The sequence below is a fragment of the Bos indicus x Bos taurus genome, chromosome 1 (genome assembly GCF_003369695.1).
Source record: "Bos indicus x Bos taurus breed Angus x Brahman F1 hybrid chromosome 1, Bos_hybrid_MaternalHap_v2.0, whole genome shotgun sequence".
Classification (NCBI taxonomy): domain Eukaryota; kingdom Metazoa; phylum Chordata; class Mammalia; order Artiodactyla; family Bovidae; genus Bos; species Bos indicus x Bos taurus.
The window spans coordinates 141,467,659-141,487,988 of record NC_040076.1 but is presented as its reverse complement, the minus strand read 5'-3'; the positions used below and the strand labels follow the sequence as shown (position 1 = coordinate 141,487,988).

At 48.7% G+C, this 20,330-nt stretch overlaps 1 protein-coding gene across 2 annotated transcripts in view; it reads left to right on the top strand.

Annotated features, from left to right (window-relative positions):
- Positions 1–20,330, top strand: part of PRDM15 (PR/SET domain 15) — a 70,575-nt gene that overhangs the window by 14,007 nt on the left and 36,238 nt on the right. For both annotated transcript variants that reach the window (XM_027546761.1, XM_027546771.1), the window contains exons 2-5: positions 5,006–5,051; positions 5,572–5,665; positions 7,051–7,204; positions 9,439–9,691. In XM_027546761.1, coding sequence (XP_027402562.1) covers positions 5,006–5,051; positions 5,572–5,665; positions 7,051–7,204; positions 9,439–9,691 — 547 coding nt within the window. The remainder of the gene's footprint in view (positions 1–5,005; positions 5,052–5,571; positions 5,666–7,050; positions 7,205–9,438; positions 9,692–20,330) is intronic.

Below are 20,330 nucleotides of genomic sequence, written 5' to 3'. Positions count from 1 at the left end.
TGACTTAATTGGGGATGGAAGGGTGGTGGGGAAGAGGAACTATTATTGAGTGGCACACACCAGGTGTATCTCACTTTATACTCCCCCCAAAGCTATATGGGGTGGGTATCTTAATTTCCCTTTTATGGGTCAGGAGTCTGAGACCCCAGAATGAACATGTTCAGATTGCCCACAAATATATAGGTAGTGGGGCTGGGTGTGGCTGCCTGCTATGGAGGTGAAGCTCAAGGTTGAACCAGAAATAGAAGTGACCGGATGTGATAAAGGTTTTGTGGAGAGCAGGAGGACTCCCCTCGATGATGTTAGGTGGTGCCTTAGTCCCCGAGAGAAATGTGAGAAATGCGATGTTTCGCAGAGGTTAGCAGGTGGAGAAAAATAGAGGTCGTGTGAGACAAGGCTGCCCTGGAGGCGTTCACAGTCCTGTGAGGCAGGGAGAATAGAAGTGGCCACGTGGAAACTGGCTTTCTCTAAATGGCAGTGCATTAAAGAAACTAAGATCATGGCATCCAGTCCCATCACTTCACTGCAAATAGATGGGGAAACAATGGAAACAGTGACAGACTATTTCCTTAGGCTCAGAAATCACTGTGGAGAGTGACTACAGCCATGAAATTAAAAGTCACTTGCTCCTTGGAAGAAAAGCTGTGACAAACTTAGTGTATTAAAAAGAAGAAATATCACTTTGCTGACAAAGGTCTGTATAGTCAAAGATGTGGTTTTACCAATAGTCACATATGGATGTGAGAGTTGGACTGTAAAGAAAGCTGTTCAGTTCAGTTCAATCGCTCAGGCGTGTCCGACTCTTTGTGACCCCATGAACCGCAGCACGCCAGGCCTCCCTGTCCATCACCAACTCCTGGAGTCTATCCAACCCATGTCCCTTGAGTCAGTGATGCCATCCAACCATCTCATCCTCTGTTGTCCCCTTCTCCTCTTGCCCTCAGTCTTTCCCAGCATCAGGGTCTTTTCAAATGAGTCAGCACTTCACATCAGGTGGCCAAAGTATTAGAGTTTCAGCTTCAACATCAGTCCTTCCACTGAACACCCAGGACTGATCTCCTTTAGGATGGACTGGTTGGATCTCCTTGCAGTCCAAAGGACTCTCAAGAGTCTTCTCCAACACCACAGTTCAAAAGCATCAATTCTTCGGCACTCAGCTTTCTTTATAGTCCAACTCTCACATACATACATGACTACTGGAAAAACCATAGCCCTGACTAGATGGACCTTTGTTGACAAAGTAACGTCTCTGCTTTTTAATATGTTGTCTGCTGCTGCTAAGTCACTTCAGTCGTGTCCGACTCTGTGCGACCCCATAGACAGTAGCCCACCAGGGCTGGGAATCCCGTCCCTGGGATTCTCCAGGCAAGGACACGAGTGGGTTGCTGCCGGGGACCAGCCCCGGCTGATCCAGGGTATTCGAAGGAGAGACGGCATAGGCGAGGATCAGGATACGATAGCTTCAATTAGATATTAATTAGAGATATAAAGAGTAATAGAATAAGGATAGCTCAGTAGGAAAATTCAGTGGAGAAAAGAGGCTGAGTAGCTTGGTTTACGCGGGAGACCAATAAAACTTCAAGACAAGAAGTTTGCACCACTTACGTAGGCCGCAGGCGTCCTTCCGTTCTCCCGAAGGAGAGGAGACACTGAGGCCTCCCCGGTCGGATCTTAGAAGCCCAGGCATAATTAGTAAGCATGGTGGGTTCCGCGCTCCAGATGGAGACTCAGCCAGAGTGAGAGAGAGAGCGACATGGGGAGACCAGTATTTCGAGAAACTGATCCCAATTCTTTATTTTCCAGAGTCTGTTTTTATACACTGAGATGTTATACAAAAGTCACGTGGGGACAGCAGTCCTGACTTTTATTAAAGTCAGGTGCTTCACACAAATGTATACAGAGGTCTTAGGGGTGTTACATCATCTTGTGGCCAGGGGGGCCTGCTGACAATTTACGACCCTCTCCTTGTGATAGCGGTCAGTCAGTCAGGACACTTATTTCTCCAGGGCTGATTAGTCTCAAAACAGACGCCACCCAAATAAAGTTACATTCCTACAGGGTGAGGGTGTAGTGGGTTTTAGTTAAGGAAAGAATTTACTTAGCCTAAGGTCTAACGTGATTAATATCAAAGGTTAATACTTATTCCTTCTATATATTCATTAATGTGTGTAAGGGCAGGGGATATGGAGACTTAGCAACAAACGTTGGCTCAACAAATGAAAAACCCTTCACCAACACAATTTCTAATTAGCCCACTATACTTACAGTTTTCTAACTTCTCTAAAGAACCTGTTTTTAGAGGGTTTAAAGCATCTCGTGCCTCTCACGGTTGGGAGGCTGTGAGCAATCACATGTGGCCCGACGAGCCTGTCAGGCAGGCTAGAGAACCTTCAGAGGAGTTTGTAGGTTAAAACACTCTTGTCACACCCAAGAGTTTTTTATTGACTGGAGCTCTAGGTTAACTCCTTCTCCGAAAGAGGTGGTGGGGGACAGCCCCCCGTAAAGTCAGAGGTGTAGGTAAGAGCACAAAGTAGTAAAGTAGGCAGGCTCTGGTTATGGGGGTAGACGCTCGAGGATTTCCAGGGGGACTCCTGAGGCTCGATCCCGCCTTTGCGTATGTCGAGCCTCCTTCCTCATGACCTTTGCCATGGGCGGAGTACCTCACTCTGGCCCCCAACAGGTTGCCATTTCCTTCTCCAGTGCATAAAAGTGAAAAGTGAAAGTGAAGTCGCTCAGTCGTGTCTGACTCCTAGGGGCCCCATGGACTGCAGCCCACCAGGCTCCTCCATCTATAGGATTTGCCAGGCAAGAGTACTGGAGTGGGTTGCCATCGCCTTCTCCGAATATTTGTCTAGGTTGGTCATAACTTTCCTTCCAAGGAGTAAGCGTCTTTTAATTTCATGGCTGCAATCACCATCTGCAGTGATTTTGGAGCCCAGAAAAATAAAGTCAGCCACTGTTCCACTGTTTCCCCATCTATTTGCCATGAAGTGATGGGACCGGATGCCATGATCTTAGTTTTCTGAATGTTGAGCTTTAAGCCAACTTTTTCACTCTCCTCTTTCACTTTCATCTGAGTGCTGAAGAATTGAAGCTTTTGAACTGTGGTGTTGGAGAAGACTCTTGAGAGTCCCTTGGACTGCAAGGAGATCCAACCAGTCCATCCTATAGGAGATCAGTCCTGGGTGTTCTTTGGAAGCTGATGCTGAAGCTGAAATTCCAGTACTGTTGACACCTGATGTGAAGAGTGGACTCATTGGAAAAGACCCTGATGCTGGGAAAGATTGAAAGCAGGAGAAGAAGGGGGCAACAGAGATTGAGATGGTTGGATGGCATCACTGACTCAATGGACATGAATTTGAGCAAGCTCTGAGAGATAGTGAAGGACAGGGAAGCCTGGCATACTGCAGTCCACGGAGTTGCAAGAGTCAGATACAACTGAGCGACTGGACAACAACAACATGTATTTTACATATGGAAGCGGATGGCTGCTAGGGAAAGGTGAAAGCCAGGTTTCACGACAGTGTCCTAAATCCAGAGCCATGCACACATGTGGCTTGTTAAAAGCAACATCGTTCTGGGTGAGGAAACATTTCAAGGCCCAAACCCATCCCACAATAAAGAGGACCGTACTGCATGTTGCCTTTGGAGCACCAAGTCAGGGAATTCCCTGACTGTGCAGTGGTTAGGGCTCTGTGCTTCCACTGCGAGAGCCCGGGTTCTATTCCTGGTCAGGGAACTGAGATTCTGCAAGCCACATGATGTGACCAAAAAAACAAAATGGAAAAAAATTTTTTTTCTAATCACAAAGTCAGTCTCTGTATATGGTTTAGGGGGCCATTAGCTGCTGCTGCTGCTAAGTTGCATCAGTTGTGTCCAACTCTGTGTGACCCCATAGACGGCAGCCCACCAGGCTCCCCCGTCCCTGCGATTCTCCAGGCAAGAACACTGGACTGGGTTGCCATTTCCTTCTCCAATGCATGAAAGTGAAAAGTGAAAGTAAAGTCGCTCAGTCGTGTCTGACTCTTATCGGCCCCATGGACCTCGGCCTACCAGGCTCCTTTGTCCGTGGGAGCAGGAACTGTCTTTAAAAAATGCCAATGGAGGGGGACCTCCCTGGCGATCCAGTGGCTAAGACTCCATGCCCCCAATGCAGGGGGCCTATGTTCAATCCGTGGTCAGGGAACTGGATTCTACATGCCTGGTGCAACCAAATAAATAAATACTAAAAAAATATGCAAGTGGAGCACTGAGCTGAGCTTTCTGGCTTTATAGCAGCTTCCCACTAGGTAGTTATTTTACACACAGTAACTTATATATGTCAATCCCAATCTCCCAGTACATCCCGTCCTCCCCTTCCCCCACTGTGTTCACATGTCTCTACATCTGTGTCTCTATTCCTCCCCTGAAAATAGGTTCATTTGTATCATTTTTCTGGCTTTCACATATATGCATTCATATGTGAAATTTTTCTCTTCCTAACTGTACTCTGTATGATGGACTCTAGGTCCAGAAGCACAGGGAGCTCAGTTTGGTCCTCTGTGGTGACGTCGAGGCATGAGATGGGGGTCGGGGGAGGTCCGCAAGGGAGGGCATATATGTATACATGTAGCTGATTCACTTCATTATACAGTAGAAACTAATACACCCTCGTAAAGTAATTATCCTCCAATTAAAAAATATTAATCATCAAAAATGCCAGTGGGAAAGAATGTAAGGAAGAATTGTATGTATAACTGAAGGAGAAGGGCACGGCAGCCCACTCCAGTGTTCTTGCCTGGAGAATCCCATGGACAGAGGAGCCTGGTGGGTACAGTCCACAGGGTCACAAAAAGCTGGACACGACCGAAGTGACTCAGCACGCATGCATATATGTAACTGAATCACTTTGCCGTGTAGCAGAAATTAACACCACTTTGTAAATCAAGTTTACTCAATAAATTAAAAAAAAAAAAAATGCCTTGGGCCCAAAGCTGCTCATTAATGTGGCACTGTGTCCTGGCAGGTGGCGGCGATGGCTGAGGACGGGAATGAAGAGATCATGTTCATCTGTAAGTGTTGCAGGGCCCGTGGCCCACCTTCACCAGCAGGCAGAGTCACGTGCACGTCTGGTCTTTGTGTAGAGAAAAGCTGTCTCCTTTTAGATGGGATTTTCCCTGTTACTAAGAACCACAGTGTATGACATGAAATGTGCTACCGGGTCCGATTTTAAAAGAATCTGCTTTCCCAGAACTCCCGGCAAAGGGCACTGGGACAAGGGTAGCAGCAGACTCAGAAAGGTAATCCCAGGTTTTAGAAGGGTTTCCGGCATGTTCGATTTATGAGAAACGGGTTACGTTGGTGAGTTTTCGTTGACTGAGACGCTGTCCCGCGTCCCCATAGAGCTGACTCGGTCAGCCTTGCTGCGTGCCGTGGAGCTGGGTTTTTCTCCTGGGGGCTCGTGTCCTGTGTTGCTCTCTTTTTGCACTTGTGGGGAGCGCTGTGGGTCACCCCCGGGCTGTGGGATGCTCTGTGGGCGTCTCCCTCCCCTCTTGATGCCCCCTCCCCTGATGCCAGGATGTCTGTTTTCAGGGTGTGAGGACTGCAGCCAGTACCACGACTCTGAATGTCCTGAGCTGGGCCCGGTGGTCATGGTCAAAGACTCCTTCGTGTTAAGCAGGGCCAGGTGAGTGACCCCTCCAGCTGTCTTTACCATCCTGCCTGTCAAACAGGGTTGTCTGTTTGTCACCTGTGGCGAGAGCCTGGCCACCTCGGTGTCTACACAAAAGGAGGAGACAGCAAATAAGGAGGAGAGGGATCGTCCTCTTGTTCGAAGCCACCATCCACTGCAAGCTGTTTACCTGCCCCGGGGATGAGCCTGGGCATGTCAAGGAAGAGGCTTCCTGGTCAATATCTTTTATCTAGTTCCTGGTTCAGCTGGGGCGCTGAGTTGGTTTATACACCAGGTGACCACGGCTGAGGTTGTAGGTCTGCTCCTTCAGTCTCCCCTGTGGTTCGAACCCAGGCTTGCTGTCTGACACATGCCTGGCTGGGGGCTGGAGCTGTGGGCAGTGAGTACAGGTGGCTAGGCAAAGGGGGAGTAGCTGCTGGACGAGCACCTAGATCTGGTGCAGGGGCTCTGTGGCTCTGCCAGTCCACGTTTCCCTGGGGTTGGGGGACCGTGTCCCCTGTGGGGCCCCCAGGTTGCAGCCCTGTTGCCATGTGGTAGCTGTTTGGACCTGGACGAGACATGCCCCTCTAGGCATCCTGGTTGTCTCATCTGTAAAGAGGAGAGGGTGGCCCCTCAGACGTGGCTGTCATCACGACATCTGCTTTAGGAATGGGCTGGCACTCAGGCTGTCATCACTGCTGTTCCTAGAAGCCTCCCAACTAGTTTGACTGTGACTTACCTGTGCAGAGCAGAGAGATTCCTATTTTGGCCCAGACCACAGACCTGACCAGCTCTTCCAGACCCTTCAGTGGTTGCCCATTGCCCACAAACCTCCAGTGGGAGCCATCAGTCCTTCCCGGATGGGTTCCTCATCTCAACTGGCCTCCTGCCGCTCCTGTGAGGGGTCCATACCCCACCCCAGACGTGGGTCAGGCGTGCCCTGGTCTTGGCTCACGCTAGGTCCTTGCCGACACACCTCCCTTCCTCTCCCACCAGGATACACGTGTCCTCTCCTTAACATTGTCTGAATTGACAGAAAGGCCACATTCGTGATGAACCTCGCCCAGCGCAGCCTCGCGGGAAACCCTCTTCTGGTCTTGTCATTCCCGTGGTCCTTTCCACGTGGCACCTCTTCATGGTCTCTCTCTGGTCCTCCCTCCCTCTCTATGGGCCCACTTAGGGGGTGTGTGTGTGTGTGTGTATGCATGCATGTGAGCATTGGCTCTGTCTCCTGGGTGGGGAGTATAAACACATCTTCAAGTCATTGCCTCTCCATCAGCTGCTCTGGGGCCAGCGGGAGCAGCCTTCTCCATCGTCCTAACCCTCTGTCCCTGGTGAGGGTGGCACCCTGGCCAGTGGGCACTGGAGGCCGAGACTCTCTTGCTTTGTTTCATCTCTAGGTCATCCCTTCCCTCCAACCTGGAGATCAGACGCCTGGAAGACGGAGCTGAGGGGGTGTTTGCCGTGACCCAGCTCGTCAAGCGCACGCAGTTCGGCCCCTTTGAGTCGCGACGCGTCGCCAAATGGGAGAAGGAGTCCGCGTTTCCACTGAAGGTACACGCTGGGCTGGTGGGGGCTGTGGCACCCGTGTTTGTGACCTTCCTTGCGTGCAGGTGTGTGAGGGTGATGCTCACTGAAGAGTTCAGTGATTTACAAACATCATAGAGACAGCTCTAGGTGTTGTAGTTCTGCTGAATTTCCAAGACAGTGTTTCTTTTTCTTTTTTTTTTTTTAGTTTATTTTTATATCACAAGAGCATGAGTTAAGTTAGTATTTTGCAAAACTCATAAGAGTATATTTAAAACATAGGCAAGAATGGACAGCCCCCCTACCACCCCAGTGCAGGCTGTAGGAGGGGCTTTCTGTGGAATTTGCAGAACCGCGTGGGGATTTCACACCTGTGTGGAGTTTGCAAGGCTCTTTTGAAAGGAAGGTGTTTTGTGTTGATGAGAGACCAGTGCAAAATTTGGCAACTCTGAAAAGCACATCAGACAGGGAGATGATGGCTTCTGTGTGACACTGAGAAAAAGGAAATGGAAGAAAATCACAGGGAGGACTTGATCACTTAAAGTGAGACCCCCAGAGGTGCCGCGAGGCTGGGGTTGTGAGTATGGGTCACAGCTCTGGCCCCATGCCCAGAGGGCTCAGCCGCAGCCAGCCTTCAGAAACACCCATGAAATAAACTGAGAGGAACAGGCGCTGGTCGGGCAGCAGTGAGCCCCAGAGGCAAGCTTTCCTGGAGACCCTTAGCAGAGACCCAAGTGTTTTGTGACAGAGATGATCCAGCTGACCGTGGGGACTCGACAGTCCTCAGAGAACTGAGTTTACAAGGGAGATTTCAGCATGGCAGAGAGAAAGGAAAGGGACTTGATTTGTTTACAAAGAAAGGAAAGAAAGAAAGGCTGTTTTATGTGCAGGAGTGATGTCAAGAGTCCCGGGGCTGATGGGAGTAATCGCTGTGGGCCCATGGTTGGCCAAGGCCTCTTTGAAAAAGCCCTTTGTGCCTGTTTTGGTTTCTTTCAGTGACTCAAGATTCCGAAGGTCTGTGTCTGGTGTTGAGTTGTTCCAGCACAGGCTCAGTGTTGGGTACCTGGGTGCTGGGGGCACCTTTATGCCCACAGGAGGAGGCTAAGGCCAACTGGGAGCAGCCCCTGTACCAACTAGGAGGCATTAGGCACCTGGTAGCCCCCTCCACCCCCTCCCCTTCTCAGAGGGGGTTCTCCAGCTCTTAGCAGTGGGGTGCCCCTACAGGAAAAGGCAGGAGAAGAAGGGAGATTTCTTTCTATAATGAGGAAACAACAATTGCATCAGCAAATAGGGGACTGGAGCCCCCATTCCATGTGGTTACTTTGAACTTCAAAATATTCAGGCTTCTCCCCCTCGTCCCTGCCTGCATTCCATCCATAAAGTGATGGTGCTGCTTTTTAGATGAAGGCACAGCTTGTAAAGATCAAGGAATGGGACTTCCATGGCCCAGTGGTTAAGACTCTGCACTTCCACTGAAGGGTGCACAGGTCCACTCCCTGGTCTGGGAACTAAGATCCCGCATGCCGCCTGGAATGGTCAACAAGTCAATAAATAAATGAATAAATAATTCAAATTTTTAAAAAGGGATTGAGAAACTTTGCCAAAGTCATTGAACATAGTTGCAACAGAACTGGGAAAAGAACTCAGGTATCCTGATACACCCGGCCCAGGTATAGAGTTCAGGTGTTCCCCTGACACCCTGGGCCAGGAGTAGAACTCGGGTGTCTTCATGCCCACTTGAAAACTGATTAGAGCTGAGTGTCCAGGTCCTACACCTGGACCACAGGTAGACCTGAGGTGTCCTCATTCCCAACAGGACCATGCGTAGCACTCAGGGCTCCTGAGAACTCCTGACCTGGGAGTAGAGCTCAGGCTTCCTCGTGCATCCTGGAACAGGAGCAGAGCACACGTGACCAGGTACCCGCCTGGACCACAGGTGGAGATGAGGCACCCCAGTTCCCACCTAAGAACTCAGGCCTCCCCCTGACACCTGACCTTTAGTTGTGCCTCCTGCTTCCCTGTTGCCTGTGACCAGTCTGACCTGTTTCGGGGGTCCTCCTCTGCCCGCCCATCAGTGTGGACACCTATCAGTGTAGAACAGGTCCGTGCAGTGCCCTGATGTGGCAGTGTCTAGACTGGTCACTCAGTAGCCCCTTGCGTGCGCACATGCACACACACACACGTGTGTGCACGCTAATACACACACTGGTGGATAACCAGCCCCCACCCGGCCCTGCGGTGGTCTGCGCTCCCCCCGCCAGGTGTTCCAGAAGGATGGGCACCCCGTGTGCTTTGACACCTCCAACGAGGACGACTGCAACTGGATGATGCTGGTTCGGCCGGCAGCGGAGCCAGGTCACCAGAACCTGACAGCCTTCCAGCACGGCAGCGATGTCTACTTCACCACCTCCAGGGACATCCCCCCAGGCACCGAGCTGCGTGTGTGGTACGCAGCCTTCTACGCCAAGAGGATGGACAAGCCCATGCTGAGGCAGGCCTGCCCCGGGCTCCAGGGTATGTGGTGGCCCCTGCCCCCAGCCTGCCCGCTGTCCTGCTGCCCCTGCCTTGCACAGCAACCTGATGTTAGTGAGAGGCGTCCAGCTGGGCAGGCCTGTGGGGGTGGGGAATGCAGATGGGTTAGTTGGTGTGCATGTTGATTGCCTGGCCTGAGAGGCTGTTAGAAGAGCTCGCCCAAGGCCAGGCTTGCTGGCGGCAGCTCCATTCCCAGCTCGGTCCTCTGGCTTCCCACATCACTCACCTGCCCATCCTCTGGGGTCAGGTTATGGTCCCAGGGTTTGGGCAGAGGGAATGGAGCACAGGGAGGTTAAGAAACCTGCCTTGAGTCACAGAGCAGAGAGTGAAGGAATCAGGATTTGAACCCGGATTCTGGCTCCAGCAGCCTTCTCCTAGAGGTTGGGGTGTGCATATGTGTGTGTGTGGGGGGGGGTGGTCAGAGAAAGACCTAGTGGACACCTGTGATTCACCTGCATCGTATGGAGAAGCAAATCAGATGAGGGCTTGCCACCCCGAACTGGGGCGTCTGACCTTGTAAGGGGCGGGTGGACTTAAGGCTTTTCCACCCCCATTGTAGGTCCTTTGGGTGCATGTCCTTCCCACCTGACCTTGTGAATGGCTTACATGTGGGGCTGTGACCTGGGTGAATGGGATTTCACACACCCCACCTGGGACTGCCGGGGGTGGACACGCTTGTGGCTGCCTCTAAGATGAATTCCTCTTGGGGAGAAGCAGACGCTGACTTTCCTCCTGACCCCAAACCACAGGATTCTGACAAGGAAATGATCTCTTTTGTTTTGAGCACTGTGGGTTACAGATGGCTTGGTAGGGCAAGAGGGGTAACAAGTTTGGGGGGCTCTGGGCTGTCCCATGACCCCTACATCGTAGCTGAGGTTTGGGAGCCACTCCAGGTGGGCTTGCCCAGCAGTATCAAGGAGGGAGGGGTCCATGAAGTGGCCCGCACGGTTTCTCAGAGCACTGCAGACCAGGGCTTAAATGAGAGAAATGTCCTGTCTCACAGTCTGGAAGCCTGAAGTCCAGGATCCAGGTGTGGGTAGGGCTGGTTCCTCCGGCCCTGTTCCAGCTCTGGTGTTGCTGATGGCCCTTGGCGATCCTTGGCTGGTCGCTGCATCACCTCGTCCCTGCCGGGATCTCTCCCTGGGTCTCTGGGTCCTTTTCCTATGAGGACACCAGTCACTGGATTTAGGACCACCCAAATCCAGTCTCACCTGCCTTGCCTTGGTTACTTCTTCAAAACCCCTACCCAGAGCCTCTGGGTAGACGTGAATTTCCAGGGCGTTCCTTCAGTGAGTACAGGCTGGGTGCAGGTGGTGGTGTGCTGAGCTTCTGGGGATTCCCCAGGAAAGACAGACGGCTGCACATGGGGCCTGATGGCAGCAGAGGGTTTACATCTTCACAGGGGTGTTTGCAGAGGGACACTGGCCTTGAGGGGCCTTTCTTTATTTTGATAGGAAAGGAGACAGAAGGAATTTGGAGAGACCCTTGGTTTTTTACCAGACTGCTCCTAGACCCACCCTCTGGATTTGCTAAAACTGGGTACCTTGCCCTACCCCCCAGAGGCACCCGCAGTGGGTGGGATGAAGCCAGCTCCCCAACTGCTTCCAGGGTCACCAGCATCTTACTGACCTGGTTTCCTTATGTCCTGGATTCCGTATTCCATGTGACCAGCCTAGACTGCACGTCAGGGTTCGGTTGTTAGGGTCTGACGTTATCGGTTGTGTATGGCACATGCCTCATGACTTTCAAGGTCAAAGCCAGCATAGAGGTTACTCCCCATATTGGAGTTTCTTCTTCATGGATCACAGCCTTGTCAGTGCAAAGGAGCATGTGTAACTCATTGGAGCTATGAGCCATGCTGTGCAGGGCCACCCAAGACGGATGGGTTATAGTGAAGAGTTCTGACAAAAACGTGGTCCACTGGAGGAGGGAATGGCAAACCACTCCAGTATTCTTGGCACGAGAACCCTATGAACAGTATGAAAAGGCGAAAGGATATGACACTGGAAGATGAGACCCCGGGTCGGAAGGTGTCCAGTATGGTACTTGGGAACAGTGGAGGGCAATTACTAAAAGCTCCAGAAAGAATGAAGCGGCTAGGCCAAGTGGAAACAGTTCTCAGTTGTGGATATGTCTCATGGTGAAAGTAAAGTCCAATGCTGTAAAATACAATGTTTCATAGGAACCTGGAATGTTAGATCCATGGATAAAGGTAAATTAGATGTGGTCAAACAGGAGATGGCAAGAGTGATCACTGACATCTTTGGAATCAGTAAACTGAAATGGATGGGAATGGGTGAATTTAATTCAGATGACCATTATATATATCTACTGCTCTGGGCAACAGTCTCTTAGAAGAAGTGGAGTAGCCCTCATAATCAACAAGAGTCTGAAATGCAGTACTTGGGTGTAGTTTCAAAAACTACAGAATGATCTCTGTTCATTTCCATGGCAAACCATTCAATATCACAGTAATCCAAGTCTATGCCCCAGCCACTAATGCTGAAGAAGCTGAACGGTTCTATGGAGACCTACAACATCTTCTAGAACTAACACCAAAAAAAAGATACTTTTTTCATCATAGAGGATTGGAATACCAAAGTAGGAAGTCATGAGATACCTGGAGCACAGGCAAGTTTGGCCTTGGAGTATAAAATGAAGCAGGGCAAAGGCTAACAGAGTTTTGCCAAGAGAACACACTGGTCATAGCAAACACCCTTTTCCAACAACACAAGAGACAATTCTAAACATAGACAACACCAAATGGTCAACGCCAAAATCAGATTGATTATGTTCTTTGCAGCCAAAGATGGAGAAGCTTTATACAGTCAGCAAAACAAGGCCAGGAGCTGACTGTGGCTTAGATCATGAGCTCCTTGCTGTAAAATTCAGGTTGAAAGTGCAGAAAGTAGGGAAAACCACTAGACCTTTCAGATACGACCTAAATTAAATCTCTCATGATTATACAGTAGAAGTGACAAATGGATTCAAGGGATTAGATCTAGGAGATGGAGTGCCAGTGCTAGTGAAGAACTGTGGACAGAGGTTTGTAACATTGTATAGGAGGCAGTGACCAAAACCATCCCCAAGAAAAAGAAATGCAAGAAGGGCCAAGGGGTTGTCTGAAGAGGCTTTATAAGTAGCTGAGAAAAGAGAAGCAAAAAGCAAGGGAGAAAGGGAAAGATATACCCAACTGAATGCAGAGTTCCAGAGAATAGCAAGGAGAGGTAAGAAGCCCTTCTTAAATGAACAGTGCAAAGAAGTAGTAGAAAATAATAGAATGGGACAGACTAGAGATTTCTTTAAGAAAATTGGAGAGATCAAGGGAATAGTTCATGCAAAGATGGGAACCATAAAGGACAGAAATACTAAGGACCTTACAGAAGCAGAAGAGATTAAGAAGAGGTGGCAAAAACACACTCAAGAACTGTACAAAAAAGGTCTTAATGACCCAGATAACCATGAGGGTATGGTCACTTACCTAGAGCCAGACATACTGAGTGTGAAGTCAAGTGGGCTTTAGGATGCATGACTACAAACAAAGCTAGTGTGGGTAATGGAATTCCAGCTGAGCTATTTCAAATCCTAAAAGATGATGCTGTGAAAGTGCTTCACTCAATATGCCAGCAAATTTGGGAAACTCAGCAGTGGCTACAGAACTGGAAGAGGTCAGTTTTCATTCCAATCCCAAAGAAGGGTGGTGCCAAAGAATGTTCTAACTACCACACAATTGCACTAATTTCACACACTAGCAAATAATGGTCAAATTCCTTCAAGCTAAGCTTCAGCAGTACATGAACCAAGAACTTCCAGATGTATAAGCTGGATTTAGAAAAGGCAGAGGAATGAGAGATCAAATTGCCAACATATGCTGGATCATAGAAAAAGCAAAGGAATTCCAGAAAAGCATCTGCTTCTGCTTCATTGACTGTGCTCAAGCCTTTGACAATGTGGATCACAGTAAACTGGAAAATTCCTCAAGAGATGGGAATACCAGACCACCTTACCTGTCTCCTGAGAAACCTGTATGCAGGTCAATAAGCAGCAGTTAGAACCAGCCATGGAACAACAAATTGGTTCAAAATTGGGAAACAAGTGTGACAAGGCTGTATATTGTCACCCTGCTTATTTCACTTCTGTGCAGAATGCATCATGTGCAATGCCGGGCTGGATGAAGCACAAGCTGAAATCAAGATTGCTGGGAGAAATATCAACAACCATAGATATGCAGATGATACCACTCTAATGGCAGAAAGTGAAGAGGAACTAAAGAGCCTCTTGGTAAAGGTGAAAGGGGAGAATGAAAAAGCTGGCTTAAAATTCAACATTTGAAAGACTTAAGATCATGACATTTGGACCCATCACTTCCTGGCAAATAGAAAGGGGAAATGTGGAAGCAGTGACAGATTTTATATTTTGGGGCTCTAAAATCACTGCAGATGGTGATTGCAACCATGAAATTAAAAGGTGCTTGCTCCTTGGAAGAAAGCTATGGCAAACCTAGACAGCATATTAATAAGCAGAGACGTCACTTTGCTGACGAAGGTCTGTATGGTCAAAGCTATGGGATTTCCAGTCTGGATGTGAGAGTTGAACCATAAAGAAGACTGAGTGCCAAAGAATTGATGCTTTAAAATTGTGCTGCTGGAGAAGACTCTTGAGAGTCCTTTGGGCTGCAAGGAGATCAAATCAGTCATCCTAAAGGAAATCAGCCCTGTATATTCATTGGAAGGAGTGATGCTGAAGCTGAAGCCCCAGTACTTTGACCACTTGATGTGAAGAGTCACCTCATTGGAAAAAATGCTGATACTGGAAAAGATTGAGGGCAAAAGGAGAAGAGGGCAGCAGAGGATGAGATAGTTAGGTAGTATCACTGACTCAATGGACATGAATTTAAGCAAATTCCAGGAGATAGTCTGCAAAGAGTCAGACCCAACTTGGCAACTGAAGAACAACAATCAGAGTGACAGTTGTCCTGTTGGCTTTTTTTTAACCTGTAGCTGCTGCTGCTGCTGCTGCTAAGTCACTTCAGTCGTGTCCGACTCTGTGCGACCCCATAGACAGCAGCCCACCAGGGTCCCCTGTCCCTGGGATTCTCCAGGCAAGAATACTGGAGTGGGTTGCCATTTCCTTCTCCAATGCATGAAAGTGAAAAGTGAAAGGGAAGTCACTCAGTCATGTCCGACTCTTAGCGACCCCACGGACTACAGCCTACCAGGCTCTTCTGTCCATGGGATTTTCCAGGCAAGAGTACTGGAGTGGGGTGCCATTGCCTTCTTCTGTAGGAGAGCTCCTTAATCGGGGGCTGAGTTTGATAGAACAGATCTTAATGAAATCACCTTGGAACCGTGTCATCCAGCACATCTGCCTCTCCACCCTGTCCTGACTGCTCTCATTCAGGAACACCAGGGTAGTCATGACTCCACCTCTGGGCTTCTAAGAACATTGGGCACTGTTAATAATTATACAGGTATTACGCCAGTTTGCCAGAATAGACATTTAAATACAGAAGTATTTTTCCTTCCACCTGAAGGAGCAGTGACACACACTTCTTTCAAAACTTAATCTATAAATTTTTTTCCCCTGGTATTGGATTTACTTTCCTAATCACATGTTTTCATTGAATGTCCATGAAGGTTAATTTCTCTTCTTTACACACATCTGGGCCCATTGGCCGATGAAGTAGGCAGCCCAGGAAGCCTCGTGGTCTCAGCCAGCAGGCGTGTAGGATTTAGAGTCAGCTGTCAGCGTCAGATTTTCAAAATCACTTTCCTAGTGAAAGAGGTGAGCTGTAAATACATTTCCTAACACTTGAGGAACTTCTTGATTACGTATAACAGCACCATCTTAATGACTCTTGGGATTTTTGCTTGGCATTTTCTAGCAGTTTTTACAAACCAACACAGTGGGCATATAGTTTTCAAACAATAAAATAGTGATTTTAGTGGGCGGTATCAGAGTTTGAACAAAGGTCCACAGTTGCGGGACCTCCATTGCAATCAAGATAGAGAATGGTCTGGGGCTTCCCCGGCGGTCCAGCGGGTAAGCTTCCTTGCTTCCGACGCAGGGGGCCTGGGTTCCATCCCTGGTCAGGAAACTAGATCCCCCATACTACAACTGAGAGTTTGCAGGCCACAACTAAAGATCCCGCATGCCGCAACTGAGACCTGGCACAGCCAAAGAAATTAAAAAACAAACATTCAAACTTATTGTTTTAAAAAAGATATGGAATGTTCTCATCACCCCAGAAGGTTCCCTCGTATGACTCTGTACCCCGTCCCCTGGTGACCAGTATCCATCCCCTGTCCTTGTACTTACGCCGTTTCTCTTCCATTGTTTACGCAGCCATGCGTTTCTGCGAGGCTGAGGTCCTGCCTCGCGTGCTGGCACACCGCGTGCTCGGTCTTCGTCACTTGTTTTGGTGACTGTCTGCCGGGAGCCTTCCGTGTCATCGCTGCCTCTCCCCCACAGCGTCGTTTCATTTTGCATAGACGTGTCTGTCTTGTTGGACGTGCGTGATTGTGATCAGCAGTTGCCTCCTGATCGTTGGCTAATATTTTTTTTTCTCATAATTTTTACCTTTAAAGATAGTTTTTGTGAAATAGAACACTGCCCTCAGTGAGAGGACAGCAGTCATGACTGGTTCTTCTAGTTGGTCCTGTCAGTCCCGCTTCCGCTTCCGGACATCAGCTAAAGAAAAAGGTTTCCTGCCCCAGGTCAGGTCAGCGTGAATTCCACCCCTGGGCGGGGACCTCGTGGTGTGGTGACCGCAACTCATTTGGGTTAGAAGGAGCTGCCTGCTCACCCCTCCTCAGCCTCCTTCTCTGAAACTCTCCTGTGCAAGAGTACTCTGCCCTCTTTAGACCGTGTGTGTTGGGGAAGGTGAGTGAGATACGGGATTTTGGTTTCAATTGTGACCACCTTTTCCTGATGCTCTTCCACGGATTCCCCAGAGAGCAGGCGCAGGCGAGAGCAGAGGCTGAGCCAGAGGGCACCTCCCGAGAACATGCCCTGCTTCTGTGCTGCTCACTGTCTGCTCTTTCTGTTCTAGTTTTGGTATAACCGAAAATTTCACATCCACTTATATTTCTAATCTCTTGTTATCTGACGAAGACTCAGAAAAGGCACGCAAATAGTTGTAGCGGTGGTCTCCATTTTTCCTTCCATCTTTTGCAGCCTTATTGCTGGTTTTTGATACAGAAAGAGGTGTGCTTTTTCCTAGTAACTGAAGGCATGCGCAAGTCACAGCCCTGGAGGGTCTTGCTTTGTGGGTGGCCCCAGCGTGTTTTGATGGGCGTTGTGATGGGTCCTGAGTGTCAACACAAGCTACACACAGACAGGAGTGGAGGTGGTGGTGAGAGCTGGTGGCCTCTGTCCAGCCCTGACAGGCTGCCATGTGGGGTTTAGAGAAATCAGTCTCCTGGGCCAGGATATCATGAACATACATTTGCTTTGAACGTCCCTGTTAGAGAATCCAAGCTCATACTGCTCACTGCACAGTCAATCGAGAGACAGTTGTTGGGGCAGGAATAGTCACTTTATTTGGAAAGACAGCAGGTTCTAGAAGATAGTGGACCAGTGTCCCAAAGAACCATCTTCTCTGAGTTAGAATTCAGGCCTCTTTTGTACTAAAAGGGGAGGGAATGAAGGCAAGCGTTTCCTGGTTCCAGTCAGCCTCCAGAGGGGATGTGTTAATTTCTTCCTTCTTGCAGCCATTCACAGGTGAGCCTGGTCAGGGTGTTTCCTGTGAGCTAAACAAAGGTATTTCAGCTTAATGTTCATTAAGCTGCCTCTCAAACCCTGAGAGGCAGGGTTCCCAGGGATGGGCCATGATGTGTAATTTAAGCTTACAGGCAACATCCCTTTAGTGACTAACTTGTGGGTGCTCATGTGCTAAGTCGCTTTAGTCATGTCTGACTCTGTGCAACCCAGTGGACTGCAGTCCCCAGGCTCCTCTGTCCGTGGGATTTTCCAGGCAAGAATACTAGAGTGGGTTGCCATTTCCTACTCCAGGGTATCTTCCCTCCCCCGGATCGGACCCATGTCTCTTCACGTCTCCTGCATTGCAGGCGGATTCTTGACTACTAGTTCCACCTGTAATAGAAAACAAAGGTTCTTCTCTCTTACATTCCTAACTCTGAGGACTCACAAGAGCATCAGTTTTTTTTTTAAAAGAGTCTACGCAGCCAGGATCCCCCTCTGTGTTCCATGGGCCCTGGTCGTCTTCCTCCGACCCAGACTCCGGTGAAGGTACCAGGAGGGGTAGGGGCACTGCCCTGCAGAAGCGCCTGCCCCGGGGGGGCCCAGGTCAGCCGCTCAGTCGTGTCCGACTCTTTGCGACCCCATGAATCGCAGCACACCAGGCCTCCCTGTCTATCACCAACTCCCAGAGTTCACTGAGACTCACATCCATCGAGTCAGTGATGCCATCCAGCCATCTCATCCTCTGTCGTCCCCTTCTCCTCCTGCCCCCAATCCCTCCCAGCATCAGAGTCTTTTCCAATGAGTCAACTCTTCGCATGAGGTGGCCAAAGTACTGGAGTTTCAGCTTTAGCACCATTCCTTCCAAAGAAATCCCAGGGCTGATCTCCTTCAGAATGGACTGGTTGGATCTCCTTGCGGTCCAAGGGACTCTCAAGAGTCTTCTACAACACCACAGTTCAAAAGCATCAATTCTTCGGTGCTCAGCCTTCTTCACAGTCCAACTCTCACATCCATACATGACCACAGGAAAAACCATAGCCTTGACTAGACGAACCTTTGTTGGCAAAGTAACATCTCTGCTTTTAAATATGCTATCTAGGTTGGTCATAATTTTCCTTCCAAGGAGTAAGTGTCTTTTAATTTCATGGCTGCAGTCACCATCTGCAGTGATTTTGGAGCCCAGAAAAATAAAGTCTGACACGTTTCCACTGTTTCCCCATCTATTTCCCATGAAGTGATGGGACCAGATGCCATGATCTTCGTTTTCTGAACATTGAGCTTTAAGCCAACTTTTTCACTCTCCTCTTTCACTTTCATCAAGAGGCTTTTGAGTTCCTCTTCACTTTCTGCCATAAGGGTGGTGTCATCTGCATAGCTGAGGTGATTGTTATTTCTCCCGGCAATCTTGTTTCCTGCTTGTGTTTCTTCCAGTCCAGCGTTTCTCATGATGTACTCTGCATATAAGTTAAATAAACAGGGTGACAATATACAGCCTTGACATACTACTTTTCCTATTTGGAACCAGTCTGTTGTTGTTGTTGTTCCATGTCCAGTTCTAACTGTTGCTTCCTGACCTGCATACAGATTTTGCAAGAGGCAGATCAGGTGGTCTGGTATTCCCATCTCTTTCAGAATTTTCCACAGTTTATGGTGATGCACACAGTCAAAGGCTGTGGCATAGTCAATAAAGAAGAAATAGATATTTTTCTGGAACTCTCTTGCTTTTTCCATGATCCAGCGGATGTTGGCAATTTGATCTATGGTTCCTCTGCCTTTTCTAAAACCAGCTTGCACATCAGGAAGTTCACGGTTCACATATTGCTGAAGCCTGGATTGGAGAATTTTGAGCATTACTTTACTAGCGTGTGAGATGAGTGCAATTGTGCGGTAGTTTGAGCATTCTTTGGCATTGCCTTTCTTTGGGATTGGAATGAAAACTGACCTTTTCCAGTCCTGTGGCCACTGCTGAGTTTTCCAAATTTGCTGGCATATCGAGTGCAGCACTTTCACAGCATCATCTTTCAGGATTTGAAATAGCTCAACTGGAATTCTATCACCTCCACTAGCTTTGTTCATAGTGATGCTTTCTAAGGCCCACTTGACTTCACATTCCAGGATGTCTGGCTCTAGGTCAGTGATCACACCATCGTGATTATCTGGGTCGTGAAGATCTTTTTGTACAGTTCTTCTGTGTATTCTTGCCATCTCTTCTTAATATCTTCTGCTTCTGTTAGGTCCATACCATTTCTGTCCTTTATTGAGCCCATCTTTGCATGAAATGCTCCTTTGGTATCTCTGATTTTCTAAAAGAGATCTCTAGTCTTTCCCATTCTGTTGTTTTCCTCTATTTTTTTGCATTGATTGCTGAAGAAGGCTTTCTTATCTCTTCTTGCTATTCTTTGGAACTCTGCATCAGATGTTTATATCTTTCCTTTTCTCCTTTGCTTTTCGCTTCTCTTCTTTTCACAGCTATTTGTAAGGCCTCCCCAGACATTTTGCTTTTTTGCATTTCTTTTCCATAGGGATGGTCTTGATACCTGTCTCCTATACGATGTCACAAACCTCATTCCATAGTTCATCAGGCACTCTATCAGATCTAGGCCCTTAAATCTATTTCTCACTTCCACTGTATAATCATAAGGGATTTGATTTGGGTCATACCTGAATGGTCTAGTGGTTGGGCTATTTAAACCTAAATTCAAATACAGTAAAAGCAGAAGTCCAGTTCCTCAGGGGCACTAGGCACACGTGGCTGCCACCTGGAAGGCAGTTACAGAACATTTCTGTCATTGCAAAAGTTTTGTTGACAGTGCTTGGGCAGGAGCCATGGCGAAACTGGGCTCAGGGCATGGCGCCTGACTCGTGGATTCGCCCCTTCTTGACACGTGAGCCAGTGAGAGAGTAGAGAATTCGCTGT